General features: G+C 37.7%; 4 protein-coding genes across 4 annotated transcripts; 3 read left to right on the plus strand and 1 right to left on the minus strand.

Annotated features, from left to right (window-relative positions):
* Positions 1–614: 614 nt before the first annotated feature.
* LOC114530772 lies at positions 615–2,547 on the minus strand. The gene is made up of 6 exons (XM_028552396.1): positions 2,185–2,547; positions 1,999–2,070; positions 1,458–1,894; positions 1,222–1,355; positions 950–1,085; positions 615–845 (listed from the first exon to the last, which is right to left on the minus strand). Exons 1-6 carry the CDS (start codon positions 2,420–2,422, stop codon positions 615–617), a joined length of 1,248 nt encoding a protein of 415 aa, XP_028408197.1. The 5' UTR covers positions 2,423–2,547.
* A 769-nt stretch (positions 2,548–3,316) lies between these two features.
* On the plus strand, positions 3,317–5,563 carry LOC114530782. Its single transcript, XM_028552406.1, has 5 exons — positions 3,317–3,482; positions 3,597–3,668; positions 3,773–4,209; positions 4,312–4,719; positions 4,826–5,563. Exons 1-5 carry the CDS (start codon positions 3,317–3,319, stop codon positions 5,561–5,563), a joined length of 1,821 nt encoding a protein of 606 aa, XP_028408207.1.
* Positions 5,564–6,129: 566 nt separating this feature from the next.
* On the plus strand, positions 6,130–12,623 carry LOC114525650 (leucine-rich repeat-containing protein 51-like). The gene is made up of 4 exons (XM_028547055.1): positions 6,130–6,402; positions 6,634–6,677; positions 10,785–10,949; positions 11,538–12,623. The coding sequence occupies exons 1-4, from the start codon at positions 6,297–6,299 to the stop codon at positions 11,823–11,825; spliced, it is 603 nt and encodes a 200-aa protein (XP_028402856.1). The 5' UTR covers positions 6,130–6,296; the 3' UTR covers positions 11,826–12,623.
* Positions 12,624–13,983: 1,360 nt separating this feature from the next.
* LOC114528741 lies at positions 13,984–22,526 on the plus strand. The gene is made up of 7 exons (XM_028550432.1): positions 13,984–14,383; positions 17,593–17,661; positions 17,974–18,057; positions 18,994–19,171; positions 19,260–19,760; positions 20,783–21,028; positions 21,649–22,526. The coding sequence occupies exons 1-7, from the start codon at positions 14,252–14,254 to the stop codon at positions 22,503–22,505; spliced, it is 2,067 nt and encodes a 688-aa protein (XP_028406233.1). The 5' UTR covers positions 13,984–14,251; the 3' UTR covers positions 22,506–22,526.
* The last annotated feature ends 1,051 nt before the right edge of the window (positions 22,527–23,577 follow it).

A 23,577-nucleotide genomic window follows, 5' to 3' on the forward strand; every position in this document is an offset into this window, starting at 1 on the left:
ACATATAAACATACAATATACAATATACGTAATAGAATAGTTAATAATTATTTACATTATTTACATCGATATATACAGTGTATCCTATTAAATACCCCGCCACCATCACAGTTCACTGGGTGCAAGGGCCATTGACATGGGCACAAGCATGCAACAGTTGTTTGCTGGTCATTTCACCAGCAATGAATTTGTCCCAATGTTCAAATATTCTGCCTTGTAGTTTTCTGTATTTGCGCCGTTGTTGACGTTTCAATTTGTTGTCAGAAACTAGACGAACCTGTACGGACACCAGACGAGATTCGCGATGTAACAGGTCAACCAGCAAGTAGAAGGGCAGGGATCCACGCCTTGCGTTGTGGTTTAAACGATGGTGCCAACCTCAACATCATTGTTGGTTCTAACACTTTTTTGAATATGCTCCAATTCTCCGGAACCAAACTGTGGAATTGATCCAGGTATCACTGATGTACGCGACCAGGGCTTGGAGGACAGGTGGGTTGCCAAAGCCTTCAGCTGCTCAAACATCTGGCTAATGTGCTCGTGGGGCAAAAATGGCAAGGCCATCAACCGTCTAATGTATTTATGGGTTGAGTCGTCCTCGTTGTATGCTGTGGTCAGGCCCAACCCTTGTACTTTCCGCCAAATTGCTTGGTCCAATGGAACACACAGCCTTGAACTGATGCACCTGGGAACACCTTTGCCACTGCCTGCCATAACGCATGCTCGAAGTCGATGACAACGCCTTTCAAGCAGAGACCATCAGCAAGGAGGTTCTTGATGGCCTTCAACACGTGCTTGTAGTCTCGCCTTTTTTTGCCAGACATTAAGATAAATGCCAACGGTATCTGTTAATATGAAAAAATAAAATACAGCAATTAATTTGGATCTAAAAATGAGGACTTAGTTGAATGTATTAAATATATTAATATATATATATATATATATTTACCTGCTTCACGTCACTGTTTTGTCTCACAAAGGCATGAATTGAGAATAGCTGCTTGAATGGATCTTTCACAACTTTGAAAGTGGCATCCATGTACCAAACCTTTGCTTGCTTTAGTAGGGCGATCATTTCTGGGGTGCTGAATGAGGTGGCGCCGACCTCCAACCTTCACGTCTGCCTGCAGGAAATCATCTGGTATGTGGCGTTCGTCAACCTCAAACTCCAGATCAGTGGGCTCCTGTGGTCTTGTCTTCTGTCTTTTCCGGTTTGCTTGCCTAGCGAGATTACAAACCTTAGGAACAGCAGCGCACGGGGCTTCTGTGAAATGGGCAACCAGAACTTCATCGGCGATAGCTCCTGCAGATCGAAAGAAGTCTTCCATGGCTTTGGCTTTCACCTCACTGATTATCTATACAAAGCAGAGATGATCAAGAAGACAAATGTTATGACATGTAGATATAAGGTGTTGACTTTTAAATATGAACATGCGAAATGACTACATGTGTTTCACCTTTGCTGCTGTACCTATGCCACTGGACGGTTGATGTGAATGGACCTGCACACCTGGACTAAAGTCTGTGCCATGCTGCCTCACAGTGGCCAGACAATTCGTTGTCTTGTTGCGGACAGTACAACGCCAGACAATGTTGTCCTCGCCATACTTGCGTTTAACCGTGTACGAATGTCCAAGGTTGTCCACCAACTTACATTTACCGCGTTGCGTAGAGGACTCGATTTTCTCATACTCGATGACACGGATGGTGTCCTCAGGAACAATGTTGCCTGGAGCGCCATCTCTAATTGACTCTTCCTGAACTGTGGGTGGAATTTCGTAACTGCCAAAATCTTCATTTTGTGCCGAACTTTCGCGTGAGGATGGTGGAGTTGAGGAATCATTGCCCAAGTTCACTATCAGGTCAACCATTTCACTATCAACGAGTTCACTATCTGTATGAAAAAATAAATAAATCTTGGTTGGTTGCATGGAATAAATAAAAAAATAGTGTTTCAGTTATGAAGGGAATAATAATTTTATAGCATATTTCACATACCAACAGTTGAAGAAGGTATGATGGTAGGTTGAATAGAAGCTTGAGAAGCACCAACGCCTACCACTGTACTACCTAAAGATTGAAAAGTTCATATGATTAAAATATTGCAGTTTTATCACAGTGTTTCTTTCTATATAAACAATAATTATTCCAATGCTTATATATGAGCATTTTTCTAATAGTTACCATGGGGAATTCTCGAGCTTTCGGCAAGTGGCAAAAGAAATCCAGCGCTCATGTTGAGGCAATCATCACAACGCCAGTCGATATCCTGTCCATTCCTGACAGCGCTCCTGTACCGCTGTTGGGATATCCCGGTGTCGCACGTTCTGTGCTGCCATCGGTCACATCCATCGCATTGAATGCCTTCTTGTCTTGCTCGGACGGAGTTCTTGCAGCGAATGCAAAGATCTTGATCGGCCATCGTTAAAAAGAGTCTTGAAGTGTTGTAAACTGTGGTGTCGCGAACGAGAAGTGAAAGAAAATGCTTTGAATCATCACACCTTTTTATAAACTATTACTATGATGACTCATCGGCCTCATGAATGTTTGTTGTCTCTGTGAAAACAATAACAGTGGCAAAACAACAGCATTAACGGTTATTAACAGTTACTAATTACTACCACTATGCAGATGAAACTCTGATACATTTCTGTCTTATGGATTTCCTATATCAATACGTTTCATTCATTCGTTGTTTCTCAATATGAAATGTAGCATAAGCAACATGCGGCGAAGAAGCAATTGTATCAAACTAGCAACCGTATCTTGGTCACGATTCTATGGTTAAAAAATCTTGACCAAAATGATTATCAATCGTGACTAATTTCCTCGTCGGGTAATTAGTCACGATTGATAATCATTTTGGTCAAGATTTTTTAACCATAGAATCGTGACCAAGATACGGTTGCTAGTTTGATACAATTGCTTCTTCGCCGCATGTTGCTTATGCTACATTTCATATTGAGAAACAACGAATGAATGAAACGTATTGATATAGGAAATCCATAAGACAGAAATGTATCAGAGTTTCATCTGCATAGTGGTAGTAATTAGTAACTGTTAATAACCCTTCGTTAATGCTGTTGTTTTGCCACTGTTATTGTTTTCACAGAGACAACAAACATTCATGAGGCCGATGAGTCATCATAGTAATAGTTTATAAAAAGGTGTGATGATTCAAAGCATTTTCTTTCACTTCTCGTTCGCGACACCACAGTTTACAACACTTCAAGACTCTTTTTAACGATGGCCGATCAAGATCTTTGCATTCGCTGCAAGAACTCCGTCCGAGCAAGACAAGAAGGCATTCAATGCGATGGATGTGACCGATGGCAGCACAGAACGTGCGACACCGGGATATCCCAACAGCGGTACAGGAGCGCTGTCAGGAATGGACAGGATCGACTGGCGTTGTGATGATTGCCTCAACATGAGCGCTGGATTTCTTTTGCCACTTGCCGAAAGCTCGAGAATTCCCCATGGTAACTATTAGAAAAATGCTCATATATAAGCATTGGAATAATTATTGTTTATATAGAAAGAAACACTGTGATAAAACTGCAATATTTTAATCATATGAACTTTTCAATCTTTAGGTAGTACAGTGGTAGGCGTTGGTGCTTCTCAAGCTTCTATTCAACCTACCATCATACCTTCTTCAACTGTTGGTATGTGAAATATGCTATAAAATTATTATTCCCTTCATAACTGAAACACTATTTTTTTATTTATTCCATGCAACCAACCAAGATTTATTTATTTTTTCATACAGATAGTGAACTCGTTGATAGTGAAATGGTTGACCTGATAGTGAACTTGGGCAATGATTCCTCAACTCCACCATCCTCACGCGAAAGTTCGGCACAAAATGAAGATTTTGGCAGTTACGAAATTCCACCCACAGTTCAGGAAGAGTCAATTAGAGATGGCGCTCCAGGCAACATTGTTCCTGAGGACACCATCCGTGTCATCGAGTATGAGAAAATCGAGTCCTCTACGCAACGCGGTAAATGTAAGTTGGTGGACAACCTTGGACATTCGTACACGGTTAAACGCAAGTATGGCGAGGACAACATTGTCTGGCGTTGTACTGTCCGCAACAAGACAACGAATTGTCTGGCCACTGTGAGGCAGCATGGCACAGACTTTAGTCCAGGTGTGCAGGTCCATTCACATCAACCGTCCAGTGGCATAGGTACAGCAGCAAAGGTGAAACACATGTAGTCATTTCGCATGTTCATATTTAAAAGTCAACACCTTATATCTACATGTCATAACATTTGTCTTCTTGATCATCTCTGCTTTGTATAGATAATCAGTGAGGTGAAAGCCAAAGCCATGGAAGACTTCTTTCGATCTGCAGGAGCTATCGCCGATGAAGTTCTGGTTGCCCATTTCACAGATGCCCCGTGCGCTGCTGTTCCTAAGGTTTGTAATCTCGCTAGGCAAGCAAACCGGAAAAGACAGAAGACAAGACCACAGGAGCCCACTGATCTGGAGTTTGAGGTTGACGAACGCCACATACCAGATGATTTCCTGCAGGCAGACGTGAAGGTTGGAGGTCGGCGCCACCTCATATTCAGCACCCCAGAAATGATCGCCCTACTAAAGCAAGCAAAGGTTTGGTACATGGATGCCACTTTCAAAGTTGTGAAAGATCCATTCAAGCAGCTATTCTCAATTCATGCCTTTGTGAGACAAAACAGTGACGTGAAGCAGGTAAATATATATATATATATATAATATATATATTTAATACATTCAACTAAGTCCTCATTTTTAGATCCAAATTAAATTGCTGTATTTTATTTTTTCATATTAACAGATACCGTTGGCATTTATCTTAATGTCTGGCAAAAAAAGGCGAGACTACAAGCACGTGTTGAAGGCCATCAAGAACCTCCTTGCTGATGGTCTCTGCTTGAAAGGCGTTGTCATCGACTTCGAGCATGCGTTATGGCAGGCAGTGGCAAAGGTGTTCCCAGGTGCATCAGTTCAAGGCTGTGTGTTCCATTGGACCCAAGCAATTTGGCGGAAAGTACAAGGGTTGGGCCTGACCACAGCATACAACGAGGACGACTCAACCCATAAATACATTAGACGGTTGATGGCCTTGCCATTTTTGCCCCACGAGCACATTAGCCAGATGTTTGAGCAGCTGAAGGCTTTGGCAACCACACCTGTCCTCCAAGCCCTGGTCGCGTACATCAGTGATACCTGGATCAATTCCACAGTTTGGTCTCCGGAGAATTGGAGCATATTCAAAAAAAGTGTTAGAACCAACAATGATGTTGAGGGTTGGCACCATCGTTTAAACCACAACGCAAGGCGTGGATCCCTGCCCTTCTACTTGCTGGTTGACCTGTTACATCGCGAATCTCGTCTGGTGTCCGTACAGGTTCGTCTAGTTTCTGACAACAAATTGAAACGTCAACAACGGCGCAAATACAGAAAACTACAAGGCAGAATATTTGAACATTGGGACAAATTCATTGCTGGTGAAATGACCAGCAAACAACTGTTGCATGCTTGTGCCCATGTCAATGGCCCTTGCACCCAGTGAACTGTGATGGTGGCGGGGTATTTAATAGGATACACTGTATATATCGATGTAAATAATGTAAATAATTATTAACTATTCTATTACGTATATTTGTATATTGTATGTTTATATGTCTTGTCTAAAAGTCATTTCTTGGCAAATAGCTTTCACGGCATTAAAAAAACCAAAATCACATGTGTTTGACTACTGTAAACTTCGAATGTCATATATTTATACAAGTAATCAACTCTCAGCAATGAATTCACTTGCCTGTACTTGCGATTTTCAAATCTTAGTATGCCAATATTGAAATTTTGACTTGACTTACCTTGGATAAAAAGCGATCATACAGTACGATATTGCAGTAACAACTTCTAGAGTACCTTTTCCTTTCCAATTTTAAAATATTTAACACATTTATACATTGAATAACATTGTCCGATGTTGGGCCGAGTTGGTCTCGGTAGTGGGCCGACTTGGCCTCGGCAGTGGGCCGACTTAGTCTCGACAGTGGGCCGAGTTGGTTGGGCCGAGTTAGTTAGTGGGCCGAGTTGACCGTAATTCCTTGCTTAGAAACCACGCCATATCCTGACGTCGCCATGACAACGCCGTCGGTGGTCTCCAGATAGATACGAAGAATTGCTACGAAGCTTCTTCAGAAATTGTTGTCTTTGGTGGTGCACGGTCCAACAAAGTTTTATACGAGGACGAAGAATAACATCAACTATGCAAGCTTTCCCAATTAAAAGTGATCATGATGTCTAAAAGCAGAATAAGTTCAACATCGCATGCCATTGATACGATAAACAATTCGGCACCACCGCTGGATTATTCTTTTCGATCTCTGGCGGCTTTTGCAGGTATAAGCTTCTGTCGTTTGCTTAATATTTTCTGGCAACTCTTCTATATTTCCTATTCGTTAAGACTTAGCATGTGCGTGCGCGGTTACGATACTTTCTTTTACTAGTTTAATTTTTATCGTCTTTAATAAAGTATGTTTAATACTGTTTACAAAAATATACAAATTGAAACCGAAAGATGACTAGCGTTAATCTATATAGGAAAGCTGCATTCTTTTAATTTCAATTTAGATGTGCTCGACGAAGAACCAAGGCCATGTTTGCGAAGTTTGTTGGTAGGTAAAAATAAGAATTAAAAAGTTTCACTCTACTTTTTGGTATGATTTTTGCGCATCGTGCGTGTTTGTTTACAATCGGTTCCCGCTGGTTTTCGCGCACTATATCTGCTGACGTTTGCAATATGATTTCTTCTTAATTGCGTTCTTTTTTAAAACATTTTGAACTCGAATAAAAGTTAGAAAAATATATTCAACCTTTTGCCTTTTTCGTTTTTTTAATGTTTTGTTCTCAGTAAAACAGAAATGTAACAATGGTTGCAGTACATGATGTGCACTGCAGGTATCTTGGTGTTTCCTGTAGTTTAATATTGATAAGTTTTTTTACATAGCTCTGCTCAATCAAGCTTTGGGGGCCTGACTTGTGAGAATAAAAAACTGACAGTGAAAAAAATAGTTTGCTTTATACCTTTTAAGACAAGCAAATTTTTGTTATTAGCTAACAGTCTAACACATACTTTCACTTCACAGACTTCTCTGTATTGACATGACTTGTCTCTTATTGTCGAAATTACCTTATCTCTAACTCTCTTTGCTATCTACAAAACAAACCCATTTGATTTAAGCTGTTATTCTGTTTTGTAAGCAATTTCTTATAAGTAATGTATTAAATGACATTTAATTTAAGCACAATTTAAATGCATTTGATCCTTTAACACAAAGACAGATGATACAGTACTCTTAGTGGAAGATACTTACACCACAGTGATTATAATTATCCAAGTTTATTGTATCAGTAATTCAGTATATAGCTTTATTATATACTCCCAAATAACAATGGGTCATTGAAGTTATAATTTTAATTATCTTATTGAAAATTGCTATTGACTCCTAACCCCCTGCCTCCTTTTTGTAGTCTCTCTTGAGTGTAAGAATAAGATACACTGCATATATCTATACTATATCATCAAACTAGTATATAAAGGGTAGCTTCTTGATGGCTTGCTGATTTGCAATTTTTTAAGTAATTTAGCTTATAAGTGCAATAAGCATTTAATATTGCAAGGCCCAGGTTAGCCGACCAAAAACTTTGCAGTATTAAATACTTATGCAGTATTAAATACTTGACTGTCACCATGCAAACATACAAGAATATTATTGCAATTTTTTGTTCAGAATGACCATATATATATATACAGTAGGAGGCAAAAGTTTGAGTCCAGTCGTTGTAGAATTCCAGTATTAAATCCTGGCAGCGTATTGGAGTTAAGACATGCGTGCTAGTGTTTCAGTACTGTAAACTATATTAATTGCACACTGTTTTGGTCCTAATGATTTAAATTATAACAAAATAAAGTTCTCATTCCTTTACACTGCCCAAGATGGGTAGGAAAAAGGGCAAAGTGATGGTGCACAAGGACAAATAGTTCCATTAAGTATTGAAGGATTCTTTCCTCGTAAGATCGCAGAAGAAGTGAGAATTTAAAAAGGTGGTATGCAACTAACCTTGGAGAGGTTCGAAGAAACTAAATCATACTCAAGCAAACTTTTAGCTGCTTTGGTCATGCTCGGTTTGGCAATATTGAAAGATATAATAGGATCCTAATTAAAGAAAAGTATCATCCAATTCTTCAAGGACATGGAATTTCATCTGGTACAAAGATGATCGCACGTCTAACTACATGATAATCACCCTAAGCACATGCACATCTTCTATGTGCCAGAAATCGTTTAGAAGCAAACTCATTCTGGTGATCTCGTTGTCATGGCTTTCCACCTCATATTCCAGATCTAAAACCTATGGAGCACTTGTAGAACCGTTTTAACCGGAAGAGGGCGAGGCACAGACCCGCCAGCCAGGCTGACTTGAGGCAAGTGGTCAACGAATGCTGGCAAGGTATTGAACGTGTGACATTAAAAAACCTATGGAATCTATGCGAGCAAGAATAAAGGTCATTTCAAGAGCAAAAAAGAGGGAACTAAGCAATGACATGTAAATGCATGTTTGCACATTAAAATACGTAAAAATGAATATCATAACATCTCATAGTTGTTGTACAGCATGTATTTTTCTGTTTACTTGTTTACTTTTTTCTAGTTCACTTATCGGTAAGGTTTTCTGTAGAATATTAATATATGCTGCTGAAACAAAGAAATACAGTCACTGGACTCAAACTTTTGCCTATATACATATATATACAGTAGGAGGCAAAAGTTTGAGTCCAGTGACTGTATTTCTTTGTTTCAGCAGCATATATTAATATTCTACAGAAAACCTTACCGATAAGTGAACTAGAAAAAAGTAAACAAGTAAACAGAAAAATACATGCTGTACAACAACTATGAGATGTTATGATATTCATTTTTACGTATTTTAATGTGCAAACATGCATTTACATGTCATTGCTTAGTTCCCTCTTTTTTGCTCTTGAAATGACCTTTATTCTTGCTCGCATAGATTCCATAGGTTTTTTAATGTCACACGTTCAATACCTTGCCAGCATTCGTTGACCACTTGCCTCAAGTCAGCCTGGCTGGCGGGTCTGTGCCTCGCCCTCTTCCGGTTAAAACGGTTCTACAAGTGCTCCATAGGTTTTAGATCTGGAATATGAGGTGGAAAGCCATGACAACGAGATCACCAGAATGAGTTTGCTTCTAAACGATTTCTGGCACATAGAAGATGTGCATGTGCTTAGGGTGATTATCATGTAGTTAGACGTGCGATCATCTTTGTACCAGATGAAATTCCATGTCCTTGAAGAATTGGATGATACTTTTCTTTAATTAGGATCCTATTATATCTTTCAATATTGCCAAACCGAGCATGACCAAAGCAGCTAAAAGTTTGCTTGAGTAGGATTTAGTTTCTTCGAACCTCTCCAAGGTTAGTTGCATACCACCTTTTTAAATTCTCACTTCTTCTGCGATCTTACGAGGAAAGAATCCTTCAATACTTAATGGAACTATTTGTCCTTGTGCACCATCACTTTGCCCTTTTTCCTACCCATCTTGGGCAGTGTAAAGGAATGAGAACTTTATTTTGTTATAATTTAGATCATTAGGACCAAAACAGTGTGCAATTAATATAGTTTACAGTACTGAAACACTAGCACGCATGTCTTAACTCCAATACGCTGCCAGGATTTAATACTGGAATTCTACAACGACTGGACTCAAACTTTTGCCTCCTACTGTATATATATATATATATATATATAATTATATAATATATATATATATATATATGTATATATGTTAATCATTCAAGTGTTGGGGAAAACAAAACGAACTGTTTTCCTGTTTAATTTAGAAATGTTTTCGATTTTGTTATTTAAAACAAATAGATCGACAGTCAACAAAAAGTGACTCACCCCGGCCACTCTTGGCCACTTTTTTCGTTCTTATCACAAATGACGTCACACTGGGTATCTAAAACTGAATATACATAATATACATATATGATCTGAATATACGAATATACATATATGATCTTGTATATATGAGATTATGTTGTTCTGTTTACGAAGTACTAGAGAGTGCTTGTTCAAATCCATCCACTAGGTACAGTTTGTTTCATCCGTATAGCCGAAAATTTATTCAAAATAACAAAGCACTTTATTCATCAGTAATCACCGACAATAGCCATCGCCGACTGTCGGTGGCATATGAGAATCAGTTTTTAGGATTGCACGCATTATTTGGACCACTCTTTTCGTTTTTTGTCTACAGTTGATGATTCCTGTGTAGTGTACGGATGAAACCGACTGTAGTAGATTATTGTTGGTTAGCAAGGCACCCAGTACAGCGTGTTTATTTGCCAAAAATGTCATTAACTGACTAGGAAGATGGAGGAATACATGCATAATGCGACATGCGCGACTCCAATCAAGGTTCAGACTCAAGTAACCCTTCTAAGACGTGTTGTCCTTTTTTGATTTTGTACTATTTTGATGTTTTGAAGGTTGAATTTTTAACCCTAAGAAAACATAAAATGCCTGCTTAAATAATAGAAATATTTCGACCCATTTGACTTTGAGTCATTTCATAATATATATAACATAGGTTTGGCTAGTTCAGGAAATTACTTTCTTTGGTTGAAATAGCGAGGGTTGCTGCATGCATGTAAACTAAAATTCAAGTTAGAAATAAATTGTTGCTCCTTTTTAGAAACAAGAGGACACTAACAAATATAAAACGAATGCTCTGCGCTTGAACAACAATGCGTTAACAAACTTCAATGGATTCGAGGAAACGATGCAAAACCTTCTTGAAAGTCCGTCTCAACTTTCGTGGCTGGATTTATCATTCAACTATCTCACAGCAATTGATAAGGTCAGTAAATCTTTATAGGAAACAAGGTTTTGTCTTTTGATGATGAAACAAGAATAAAATGTTAATTTGGATTGCAAACCCGCAGTGCATTTTGATTTTACCGAGTGGCGAGTGGCGTGCATGGCTAACCTTTATCGAGATTGTATCAGTTAGACAATATATGGCTGTTAAATTTCTCTGCGACGTCTTGCTCTAAATTACAGGCACAGGTGTTCCGAGTAAATATTTAGAGACTGCGAGGGCGAAGCCGCCAAAACAGTCTTCAAATTACTGACGTGTGCTTGTTTGTTTTACAGGTGACGGATATATATAGTTTCAATTGCTGTTAAGATAAAATGAAAATAAATTGTCACTATAGTCGGCTAAAAATCATGCCATTTTGTTTGAAGAGCAAGAAACTTGAAGAGTCAATTTTGAATTGAAATTGTAAAATTGAAATTGTGAAATCCTGAATCCTCCCTTATATTTAGTAAAAATCTTACTCGAGTACCAATCCAAATGCTACATTCTGGTTGGCTGAAACAATTAGATAAATTAAGATAATATGTAGTTGAGTTGATTCGGACTTCAATGTATATCTTGTTCAAGGTGATACTGGGCTATCCCGAGTTAAAGGTTCTGAACTTACATGGTAACGGCATTGAAAGGATGGCAGAAATCGATAAACTTGCATCATTAAGTAACCTACGGTCCCTAACTGTACATGGTAATCCAGTGGAGGACACCAAGGGTTATAGAGATTACATCATCAACAAAATACCGCAGCTCGAAAAACTGGATTTTTCCAAAATAACCAAGGCTGATCGAGAATGCGCCAAAACGATGTCAAAACTTTCTGGAAAGAACAAAAAAGCTGTAAAAGCAGGGGAAACATGAAAATACATGACAAGATATGAATGATCTGTACATTACATGTTATATGAATTACAACTGAGCAACTTCTAAAATGTGTGTATACTTTGTATTAAGAGATATTTTATACACTATTTATATGTGCATGATTTATAATAGAATGCGTTGTAGCTATAATTATTTAATATACATGTTGGTTTTATCTCTTATTTCCACTGTATTCTAAGTACTATTAAATCATTAAGTCGACGATTGCGTAACAGGCGGTCTTTAAAAATCACTCCCGACGCTTCCTCCCAGCCATCTTAACCCGGTTTTCCACTAGCGATAATTTTCGCGCGAAGTAACATTTTACTTTCAACTCTCAACTGCAACCATCTGGAACGAATTGCTCAAATACAAAGGAAAAAATTCGCTTCGCGCGAAAAATATCGCTAGTGGAAAACAGGCATAAAGTCGGTTTTCAAATAGCGATACTAGCTAGGGATTAAGATTCACGACGCGGCCAGCTCGAAGACGCACTTGCAAAACAAAGAAACACAACACGTGAGACAATAGCTATACCTATGTATAACTTGTAGTAGTTGTGGTCCCAGAACAGCGTTGCCATACTCACGACGCCTTCAAATGAGGCAATTCCACAGCTTCTGGAGGACATGATTGCAGCAAAGTGATAGCTGTATGTTTTACAGCTTATATATATACAGTAACTGCAATGTAAGCTAGAAGTTTGTTGACTTACGACTAAAACTAACGCGGTACAGCCAGTACTTCTTTACCAATAACAAACTATGGCAAAAAGTAAAAGTATGGCAAAAAAAACACTTCAAACTGTGCTAGTATTGGAGATCTCCAATACTAGCACAATATTGCACTGTAAATAGTTTTGTTTTGCTTTGTTATGTTTTGTTATTTTCCTCTCTCTTTATATATTCCTAACTTAAATACACTTATAGACAACTAGTCCTAAAATTTAGTTGACTGTATACTGATAGAAGTTTCAAGGGCATAGGAAGCATCCAGAGGTTGGGGGGGCAACAGCTTCAGTCTAAGGGCACTTTTGGTTAATAAAAATGACGGTTAAAATGGTTAATAAAATTATATCTATAGGGACGGCTTGATTCAGGGACCGCCGACCGCAGAACATTTTTCGTATTTCTTGGGCTTCGTACTGCTAGGGGGGTCCGGGGGCATGCTCCCCCGAGAAAATTTTGAGATATAGGCCTCTGAAATGGCCACAAATCCCTCTCAATTTAAGGATTATTGGGAAATAGTAGATACTTTTTTCTTTCTTTTCGTTTCCCAAAAAGGCATTTTTTCACAAAAAGGGCACTTTTGGTCCCTTGAAAAAACTTTGGGGGGCACGTGCCCCCAGTGCCCCCCCTTCCTACGCCACTGAGAACTTTATTTTTAGTATTTGTACAACTAGGCACCTTAAATAAAAACCTCTTAAAGGTTTCTTGTAGGCCTCTAGCCATTTTTCTAGGAATTATATTGTAAATAGATCTAGGTATAATAAATGTTATGATATATATGGGCAAAATATAAAAAAAAATACACTCCATAATAAAATACACTCCATAATGATATGTCAGAAATGAATTGGATCCGCAAAATTGAATCGTGCATGTGAACGCGCCTTTTATTAAAGTATGATCTGAATAGCACAAGAGTGCATGTATAATTTAAAGCATTTGAAATAAACGACAAAATTTTTAATTGCAAACAAGTATTTAGCTAAATTGTAATTATAAGTATTGATAGAGGAAACTATATATATTATAAACACCGCGATCTTATGGCATAAATTTGACATAGACCGTTTAAGATCTAACGACGCGGTTAGCTCGACAACGCTTGTCAATTATTTTGCTAGAAATAAGCTACAGGAAATTAATTATGCTGCCAGGACTTTGTAATAACTAAACAAACGTTTGAATCGTGCTAAGAACCTCCGATGTTCTAGCTGATCGATATTGCAGTTTAATATAGCCAATATAAGCTATCACGTTAATTGCCGCTGCTTTCATGCATGTCCGTGAAAATGCCTCGTTTGAAGGCGTCCTATACAGGGTGTCTCAAAAAAACCGAAAACTATTGAAATCAATCATTGTTAATAATGACGTGTTCACGAATATTAGCCCGCGGGGATTTAATGCAACTTATATTGTCTCGCGTGTGGTGTTTCTTTGTTTTGCAAGATTGACCCCTACACCACCAAATTCAATTAGTTTGCTTGTTTGGGCAAATACCAAGCAAATGCTTATGTAAAACGCGGTAAACGTCTGCGCAACTAGCGCCGTTGCTAAGTAATCAGCGTCGTAGCAAAAATTATATTGTCATACAGAAGTGCTCTTTATTATAATGCAAAGGGCATATGCAAAACACAGAACGGAAAATTTGGTGGAAGTTACACGACAACAACAGCTGCATGCCATACAATAATAAATATGCGGATTAAGATATTGTCAAAAATTCGCTTTCTGGTTCCATTCGCAATGCTGGTAGCGACAACAACTTTTGTAGCAATGTATTTTCTTCAGAAAGAGGGATCCGATATGAAACATGAACATGTAACGAAGGTTAGTACCTTACTTATTGCGATGTTCCCGCACTCCACACTTCAAAACCATGCATACGGAATGCGTCTATCAGAAACATCTCATACATGAATGCTGATATACTTGTATGCATGCATGTAAGAATAATAAATAATTATATCCTATAAATATAAATACAACTGGTTGGCGTTCGCTCTAGGTTTATACTATATGATCATTTTTGTAGTGTTATTCAGTTAAATGTGGAGAAAAGATTCTTATAGATATAAATGTTGTTATTAAAACGAGCTTTTATACACAGGTAAGTTCCAATATAACCAGGGAGCAGCGCGTGGCAGCGTCTTCAAACAACTTAGCATCAAATGTGCATGGTATTGTTAGACAAAACACTCTCGACGTTTCGACCTGAGGGCCTTCGGCTTCGTCAGGAGAGTTAGATTGTTTTGTCTAATTTATAATTAGGCAGTTGTTTAATATACCCCATTTGATGCTAACTTTTGTGCACTTCACGGTTTCTGTGAAAAACGGGCTTTACGCTGGGAGCATTCTGTTGGTCTCCGGTATCTCGTATTCGGATGCATGCATGAATGATAAAAGTTTATTAATTAATGGTATCAATATTATCGCCATTGTATATATTTTACTATCGCTGTCGGCAAATGTAATAGTACTCCGCGAGGAGGTTATATAAGGCTACATTTTTGGCAGGATTAATAACTAAATGCTCTCGTGGCATGGATAGTTAAAATTGATTTATTATTCATGCTCGTGGTACGGCTCATGCTTACTGCATGTGATCATGCAGATCATGCAATACATATAAGCCAGCCGCCTGTATTATTCTGTTTATACTAATCGACAGAGACGACGGAATAAGTCAATAGGAAACCTGAGAACTCGGTAGTTTAACTGATAAGCTGCGCGAAAGTTACGATTTAACGAGAGCAGGGGGTTTAAACTTTAAACTTAGTCCTTGCTTTTGCGTTCATATAATCGAACTTAATTGCATGAACGTCAGGCAAGCAATGTGAGAAAATACGATAAATTATTAATAATGAGGGAAAACCTTGTCTTTGATCTTCAAAGACTGTAGGAATGGAGTTCTTTCTAGAACAGGAATGAAGATATTTAATTGAGCAAGTTAGAGCCGAAAATTGTCGCAAGAAAAATCAATTGCCGCAAACTGAAGCAACGGTATAGTTTCTATTTCAGCATGAATGCCATAAATATTTAAAATCTTAGGAAATTTACATGCTGTCAAGCTTTATCTAAAACGGAAAACTAATATTTACAGAGAAACCATTTTTATTGATAAATTGTTTCCATGCATGTATATATATAGTCATCCAACTGCAAGTGACGCGGGATAAACACTTTCAACCGTCTTTAAATCAATAAATGTTTCCTTCTTAGGAAAGCACTTAATTGTGCCTTATAATTATTGTAAACCGAAACATGCAGGTACCAGTTATTCAAAGCAGGTTAACGCTAACTCTTGGTTAAATTTGAATCCAGCGTTTTAACTGATTTATGTGCTTCCGCTCGTTTTCAAAACTTTAGAAAATATAGAACAATCAGCCCCATGCAGGAGTATATTTGCAAGCCTCAAAATAAGGAGCTATAAAACAAAATTATTTTACTGTCTCTGTCTTCACGTGTGTATGGTAGTATTTAGTAAATTTCGGTAAATATTATTACTATATATGAAAAAGTGCCCTTTTTTGTTAGTACCCCCCCCCCAATTTTCCAAATGGGTCCGCCCCCCATGTCTAGCTGCTATCCAGAATGAGGATTCCGGTCGGATTTCACGTTTGCCAGTTTGAGTTCGTTGACAGGCAGGTGGCAACGCTTTAATATTACTTACTATAATTTGTGCAGGTCATTAAACTTTGCCGGCGTTGATTATAGCCATTGTTCTTAGGATAGTCTAACGCCTGTATTCTAAAAGCTCACTCACACTCAAACTCATTGAGTGGGAGGTCTTAAACTTCTCATAACGTTTCCATGACGTTATTTCCAGTCGTATAGGGGCTTGATTTCCAGTGTTTTACCTTAAATCTTTCCACCTATTCAGAAAGAACTTTCTCATTGACATTGACCAGCATTAACAAAATATTTATGTCACACTCAATGAGTGTGAGTGCGAGTGAGCTTTTTAAATAAATTCGGTCGGGGGTTTTTTCGCACAAGTCTTTGGCCATGCGGCCAATTTTAATTTTGGTTAATCAAAATGAATCGTGGTCGCATGTGACATATTTTTGGCGGTTCAGTGGCTCATTCAACTTGGACTGTTTTCTGGCATACGACACGTTACGTAAGCAAAAAGTGTTGTAATGATAGTACGTTTTCGTTTTAATATATACGCACCCAGGTATTTCAGATGCGCACCCAGGTATTTTGTGTTTGTACCCTAAGCCACACTACACGCATATTCTGTGTACTCGATCCAAGCTAAATGGCACTGCACGCATATTTTGTGTACTCGATCAAAACTAAACGACTGGAAGCATATTCTGTGAACTTAATCGAAGCTAAACGACTGCACGCATATTCTGCACGATCAAAATTAAACGTCTGTACGCAAATTCTGTGTCTGATATATTGATATATGTTGACGATTTTTGAAGAATTTTGCCCGAGACCGAGTTTATAGTAAAAGAGAATTAGTATATAGAAGGAGTAGCATGCAGTTTAGGAGAAGGTCATGCACCTTCTCATGAGAAATTATCGGTGGAAAAAAACGAGTGTGTCATGAGATTGCTACATGAACCTTCATGAAGCGTCATTCCTACATGAAGTGTCAAACATTGTGGGTCAACCAACCTGGACTCAACTGACTGCTTGAAGGTCTATTGTAGTATATTGCTGTTGCAACTGATTCGATTCACATTTATTATTACGTTTTTGATCGACGTGCTCCATTTTTTTAAACTTTTTTTTTACTCAAATTCGTTTTTTCAAAGTGTTGTCACAGCTGAGTGCATGCGCGGATAAATTAATATATTTCCAGTTCTTCACGTCAACCTCTTAATTTAACAAAATATTTTAAATACCATCTTTTACTGATAAATCTTTTTAACGACAAACAGATTTCATGCACTGAAAAGACTAAAATTTTCGCTTTGTTCTATGAGAAAAATCCAATTCTGGAAAACATTTTTAAATGTTTTCCAAACTTTAACCTTGAAAATGCGATTTAAAAACTTTAACCTTGCAAATTGCAATTTCAGATTCCTAAAGATGTGGAAAAGTCAGTTGGTCATGACGAATGGTTCAGCAGAAACAGAACTGAAGCACAGGTATTTTCCACTTTCCACGCACCAATTTTAGAGAATATTTTATAGGGAATTATAAAACATTTAAAGTAAAATACAAGAAAGACACTGATATAATTCTTTTAAGATTGACGTTCACCGCAAATATCAAACTATATATAAAAGTCGATTTACAAAAGTCAACGAAATTTAAAGCAGGAAATATATACTTTATATAACGATAATCAGGTTCAGCACGCATGCACTGAAGACTACTGAAACTGATTTTCGCTTCATTCTATATGAGAAAAATCCAATTTCGGAAAACATTTAAACCTTTAACCTTAACAATTTCAGATGCCATCATTAAATGTGCCTAAAGATGTGGAAAAGTCAGTTGGTCTCGACGAATGGATCAGCAGAAGCCGTACTGAAGCACAGGTATTTTCCACTCATGCACTGTCTGTATTTACTCCTGGTTTATCGCGCGCCAATTTTAGAACTGAAATAGGTAATTATAAAACAATTAAAGTAAAATACAAGATTCTCATATATACATTTTTTTAAAACTGACGTTCACCTTATAAAAGTCCATTTACGAAAGTCACCTCGTACGTCGCGTACCTGCTATATTTAATGACGTGAAGTGTTCATATAATATATATATATATATATATATATATATATATATATATATATATATATATATATATATATATATATACACCCATTTGCAAAAACGTTGGCCACAGATAGATAGATAGATAGATAGATACTCGAAGTCTAATTAGAATTGCATATGCATGATTACATTTGCATGGGATTTCAATCATATTACACAACATATGCAATTCTAATTAGATTTCGGGTATCTATCTATATATCTATCTGCGGCCAACGTTTTTGCAAACGGGTATATATATATATATATATATATATATATATATATATATATATATATATATAATAGTTAGAGCGTTGTTGGTTTTCTATGATAAAATTAACCATGCAACAATCACACTTTAAAAAACTGCTTACAATCTGATGTCGAGCAGCTAAAAGCTACTGAATATTTTATAAAGTGGCCTAAAAAATCATCCTTATTCCTAAAGTGAAGGTGCATATGGCTTTTTGGTATACCTTTAAAATCATCGCAGAAACTTTCACGAAATTAGGGTTATCGATGTTGTGGGCGTATAGTACAACTCACAACTGCATTAAAAATTTTCTATTTAATGCAGTAAGCATATTTTCTACACATTGCGAGTGTAACGCTGAATTTTGGCAAGCTGTGTGCTGTTGGTGCAACATCAGTAACACGTTTAATATATCAAAAATCCTGCAGTAAACAATCGACATTCTTATTTTTGCATATAGCGAGAGTGCCCGACGTCGCTCGAATCAGAACAGAAAAGATCAGAACTCGCATGCAAAATTCCAGACATCGATCCATTCCATCCATCAATAATTAAATTACTTCGTGACGTGTCTATGCCCAGATGCTGGAAGCATAAATCATATGGAAAATTAGTAAACGGAAAAATCCATTTTTTAGGTGTGTGATCTTTTACTTTTTATAATATCGACGCCAGTCGGGCAGAAACTAACAATATGAGGTCATTTACCTCTTTTCTCGCGTTTAGATCCGAAGGTAACTGCAGCGAAATATCGTCGGATCGTTCGAGATGGAGATTTTAAGTACATTCTTGGCACAAGCGTTCCTGTACCAGCATTGAATACAACAGAGAAGATTACGGATGAATTTATCGAAGTAGAATATGTACTTGACCACAAAACTGATGGTGCCCATAAGGAGATTTTTATCCAGCCAGTACCACATGAACATTTATTAAAACGCAGGGCCGAAAAGCAACCTGGGATACCCTTGAATATTTTGATCATTGGCATAGATTCACTCTCTCATGCAAATGCGAAACGAACGCTTGCAAAAGCGTATAAATATCTAAAAGATGAACTTGGTTCGTTCATTTTTAACGGGCTTTCTATAGTAGGAGACGGCACCACAGAACAACTGACCGCTATGTTAACCGGATTAGGAGAACTGGAGCAATATGAATCAAGACGCCATCATAGTAACCCCAAGCCCGTAGATGGATGGACATGGATATATAAACAACTTAAAGGTTCTTGTTATTTTTCTGGTGACTTCATCATCATTTAATTTTGCATGGTGCATGACATGAAATAAGTAAATTAGTTTGTAGGTACACCACGTAAGTATTTAATACTGCAAAGCTTTCGGTCCGTAAACCTGGGCCTTCAACGTCAGTGCAACTGTCTGTTGCACTGTTTTGTTTCGTTCTGTTGCACTGCATGATGAAGACCCGGTTTAACGGACCGAAAGCATTGCAATATTAAATACTTTCGTCAGCCTCGTTCCCAGGCGCTTTAAATAAAATGAATATAGGAACACTAGACTATAGGCTTTCACATTGCGCGCTCGCTCAGCTTAGCCACTGATCTATGTAAAAGCCTGTAGTGTTCCTATATTTAAAATTTTATTTAAAGCGCCTGGGAACGAGGCTGTACTTTCGTGGTGTATCTTCAAGCTAATTTACTTAATTTGATATATCAACAATTAAAGTCAACAATTAAGTTGATGGTGCAGGAATTGGATTCTACCAATCTGTTGCTAAATGCTGCAGTAAGTAGAAAATATAGTAGAACCTGCATGTCGGGGTTGGGAATGGAAAATGAATAACAGCCTATATTTTAACAATTAATTATCTCTACCAGTTTCAGTTTATGTACACAAATATGAATTTTTACTTTTCAGTTTCTGGAGAGAATAATAAGGCTTATCAAACATGAGAAAGTCATCGATATTTAAAGTAATCTGATCGATCGAAGATGCATGTCAATCCTTCTGGAAATTCTAGTTAAATATAGTGACAATATACTATAGTGACAAAGTGATAATATACTATAGTGACAAAGGCACTATAGTATATTTCAGTGAAAGTCGAAAACTAGTAAATCAAAGAAGCAGTGTCCATACTAATTGTTATAAAATTCTCACGAGTGCGACATGACTTCCTAGCTTTTTCAACAAAATAAAATATATATCAGATAGAAGTCAGATAAAATTGCTGTTGTGTGATCACTATATTATAACCAAGTTTTCGCTACGTATTTTGAATTTCAGAACGAGGTTATTTGACTGGTTATTCCGCCGACACTCCATCTCTTGGTACATGGCAATACAGACTGATGGGCTTCAAAGATCCACCCACTGATTTCTATCCCAGACCGTTCTATACCATGGCTTCAGGATTATTAAAAGGAGACATGTGCCTGGGTTCCAAAACCATATCAAAAGTTCAGTTTGATTATATTCGAGAAGTGTTTGCAATGTTCAAAAACAAATTCAAGTTTTTTTTCTCATATAACGGTAAGACATTTGCGCAACTGATAACTGGCATTTTAATTGTCTTTTAAAAGGAAAGTTGATGAATTTGTTCAAAACTTGGTAACTACTTATTCCTTCCGGTGGAGGGCATGTAGTCAAATGTTGTTGGTTAAAAAGGAACCGTTGCGGTCCATAACTAGGCATTTGCTGATTAAGTTTTTTGGATCAGTGTAATTCTTTCATAATTTGTTTTAACGCAATGGAACAGCTTATCATATATATATGTATAATAATCATAATATTAATATTATTATTAATATTAATAATATAATATTATAATTCTTTAATCTCAAAATAAAGCCGTCGCTACACGGTGTTTCACGCTAAGCTATAAAAGCAAAGCGATCACCAGGCGACTAAGTGAAAATTCAATACAATATATGATTACGTCATGCAACAACGGTTATTCGAAAAACTGTGCATAATACGTGCAGATGAAAACAAATGTTTAAACAACGCTCTAAACTGTTTTCAAATGCTGCCATACGGGAACAAGTTTAATGCGTTTTCTTTGAAAGCGATTGCTTGCATGAATATATCAATATAAACCCCCTCCAACTACCGCATCTAATTAAATTTTTGATTATTTCTCTTCCATCCAGACCGTTATTCCCACAATGCCAACAGTAATACTGCAAAAATCGAACCAGATCTGTTGTCGCTGCTACAAGACTTAAAACAAAGCAATACTCTAAGTAATACGTTACTCATAATCATGGGAGATCACGGTGCTCGCTATGGCTCAGCACGTGCTTTGATGCAGGGGAAACTCGAAGAAAGACTTCCATTTTTTTCAATGTCGTTTCCACCATGGGTTTTAGAAAAGTACCCAGAAATTTCGAAGAATCTAAAAACCAACACCGACCGCTTGACGTCATGGTTTGACGTATACGCCACGTTTCGCCACATGCTCAGTTACCCAGAAGTACCTGCCAACCTAAAACATGGTCAGAGTTTATTCGTAGAAGTTCCTATATCACGCACATGCCCCCAGGCTAGTGTTAAAAAGCATTGGTGTCCATGTTTGGAATGGGTGAATGTAGATAAAAAACACAGCCATGCTAGGAATTCAGCACTTTCAGCAGTGGACTTCATCAACAATGCCATCCTAGAACACGAAAAAAGCGCTAAAAACTGCCGCAATTTAACCATAAAAAATATAAACTACGCCATGCTGGAACGACCAAATGATAAACTATTGTCATTTCAGCAGACAAATGATTTATTACCGGCATTTAGCGACGGGTCAAGACCAAGTCATAAGGACTTTTGTCGCTATCAAATACAATTCACAACTTCTCCAAACAATGCGATATACGAAGCAACTGTGCGCTATCATAAAAAATGGTTTATTGTAAGCAAGGATATTAGCAGAGTGAACGAGTACGGAAATCAGCCAGACTGCATTGCGAGAGATCTACCACATCTAAGGAAATTTTGCATGTGTGCGAATTTATAAAAAAATAATACCCCATGCAACACACCTTGCTTTTCATCTTTCATGCACTTTCGACACCTCTCTTGGGATCCGAAATGGTCGACTCATACTGTTTTTGTAGAGGCGGTTGGACTCGCGACAAATATACGAATGATTGTGAGCGCGTTTGGATGGTAAATTTTATTATTTCCGGTGGCGGAAATCTAGCTTAATTTTTATAATCCCACAATTTTTAGATTAGTTCCTTTGGTGGTTACAACGTATGCAGGCTTCTGTGATCAGAGTTGGCATTTTCAAATAGCAAATCCTAAGTTTCGAAGTATTTGGTGTAAAAATATTCGAAGGAACTAAAACAGGGGGTAACACTTCGTTACTCAGTAATTCATCGTGATACTCGCTGCGTTTTACATTTACCAATGCAAATTTTCAACTGTGAACACTACCCGGCGCCCGCCCTATTTGCCCGGAAAAGGGGCTGCGGAAGAGCCGATAGCTGTGAACACAGGCACTTTGACAGTCTTCACAGTTTCAAGATAGATTAAAAGTTTGTGACTCACTGCAGGTCTTGTCGTTGCGTGGACGACCTGGCGCCCAGAATTCAAGGAGAGTCCAGTGGGTGCGAAAGATGTTTTATATTGCGGGGACTAATTCAATTTGCATGTAAAAGAAAATTACGACGGGCGAGCCGCGAGTGGAATTCTGTTGAATTGTTGTATTGAATTGAGCAGTTACAAATTTCGTGTCCATTTATACGGCGATTCTGAATGGACCATTTCTAGTTGTGACTTACTGCAGTTCGTTAACAATAGCAACGGTCTTTCTAAAAATATCCCTAATACTCAATAGGGTAGCCCCATCATCAGAAATATCAGGGAGTTTAGCCGCCCTTCGGGTACCTTGGAATGTGCGAGTTAACGGTGAGACCTTCAATGTTCAAATGAACGATACGGCGCTTTTCGAATTTCTATATCAAGTTAATGCAGATATTTCTTTAACACGTAGCATTGTCAGCCCTTTTGAGCAAATACATGTAATATATATCTTTCAATATAACCATGGAGCAGCGTGGCATCAGGCAAACAGCTTAGCATCA

The sequence above is a fragment of the Dendronephthya gigantea genome, unplaced genomic scaffold (genome assembly GCF_004324835.1).
Source record: "Dendronephthya gigantea isolate DGI-Jeju-01 unplaced genomic scaffold, DenGig_1.0 000001F, whole genome shotgun sequence".
Taxonomy (NCBI): Eukaryota; Metazoa; Cnidaria; class Anthozoa; order Malacalcyonacea; family Nephtheidae; genus Dendronephthya; species Dendronephthya gigantea.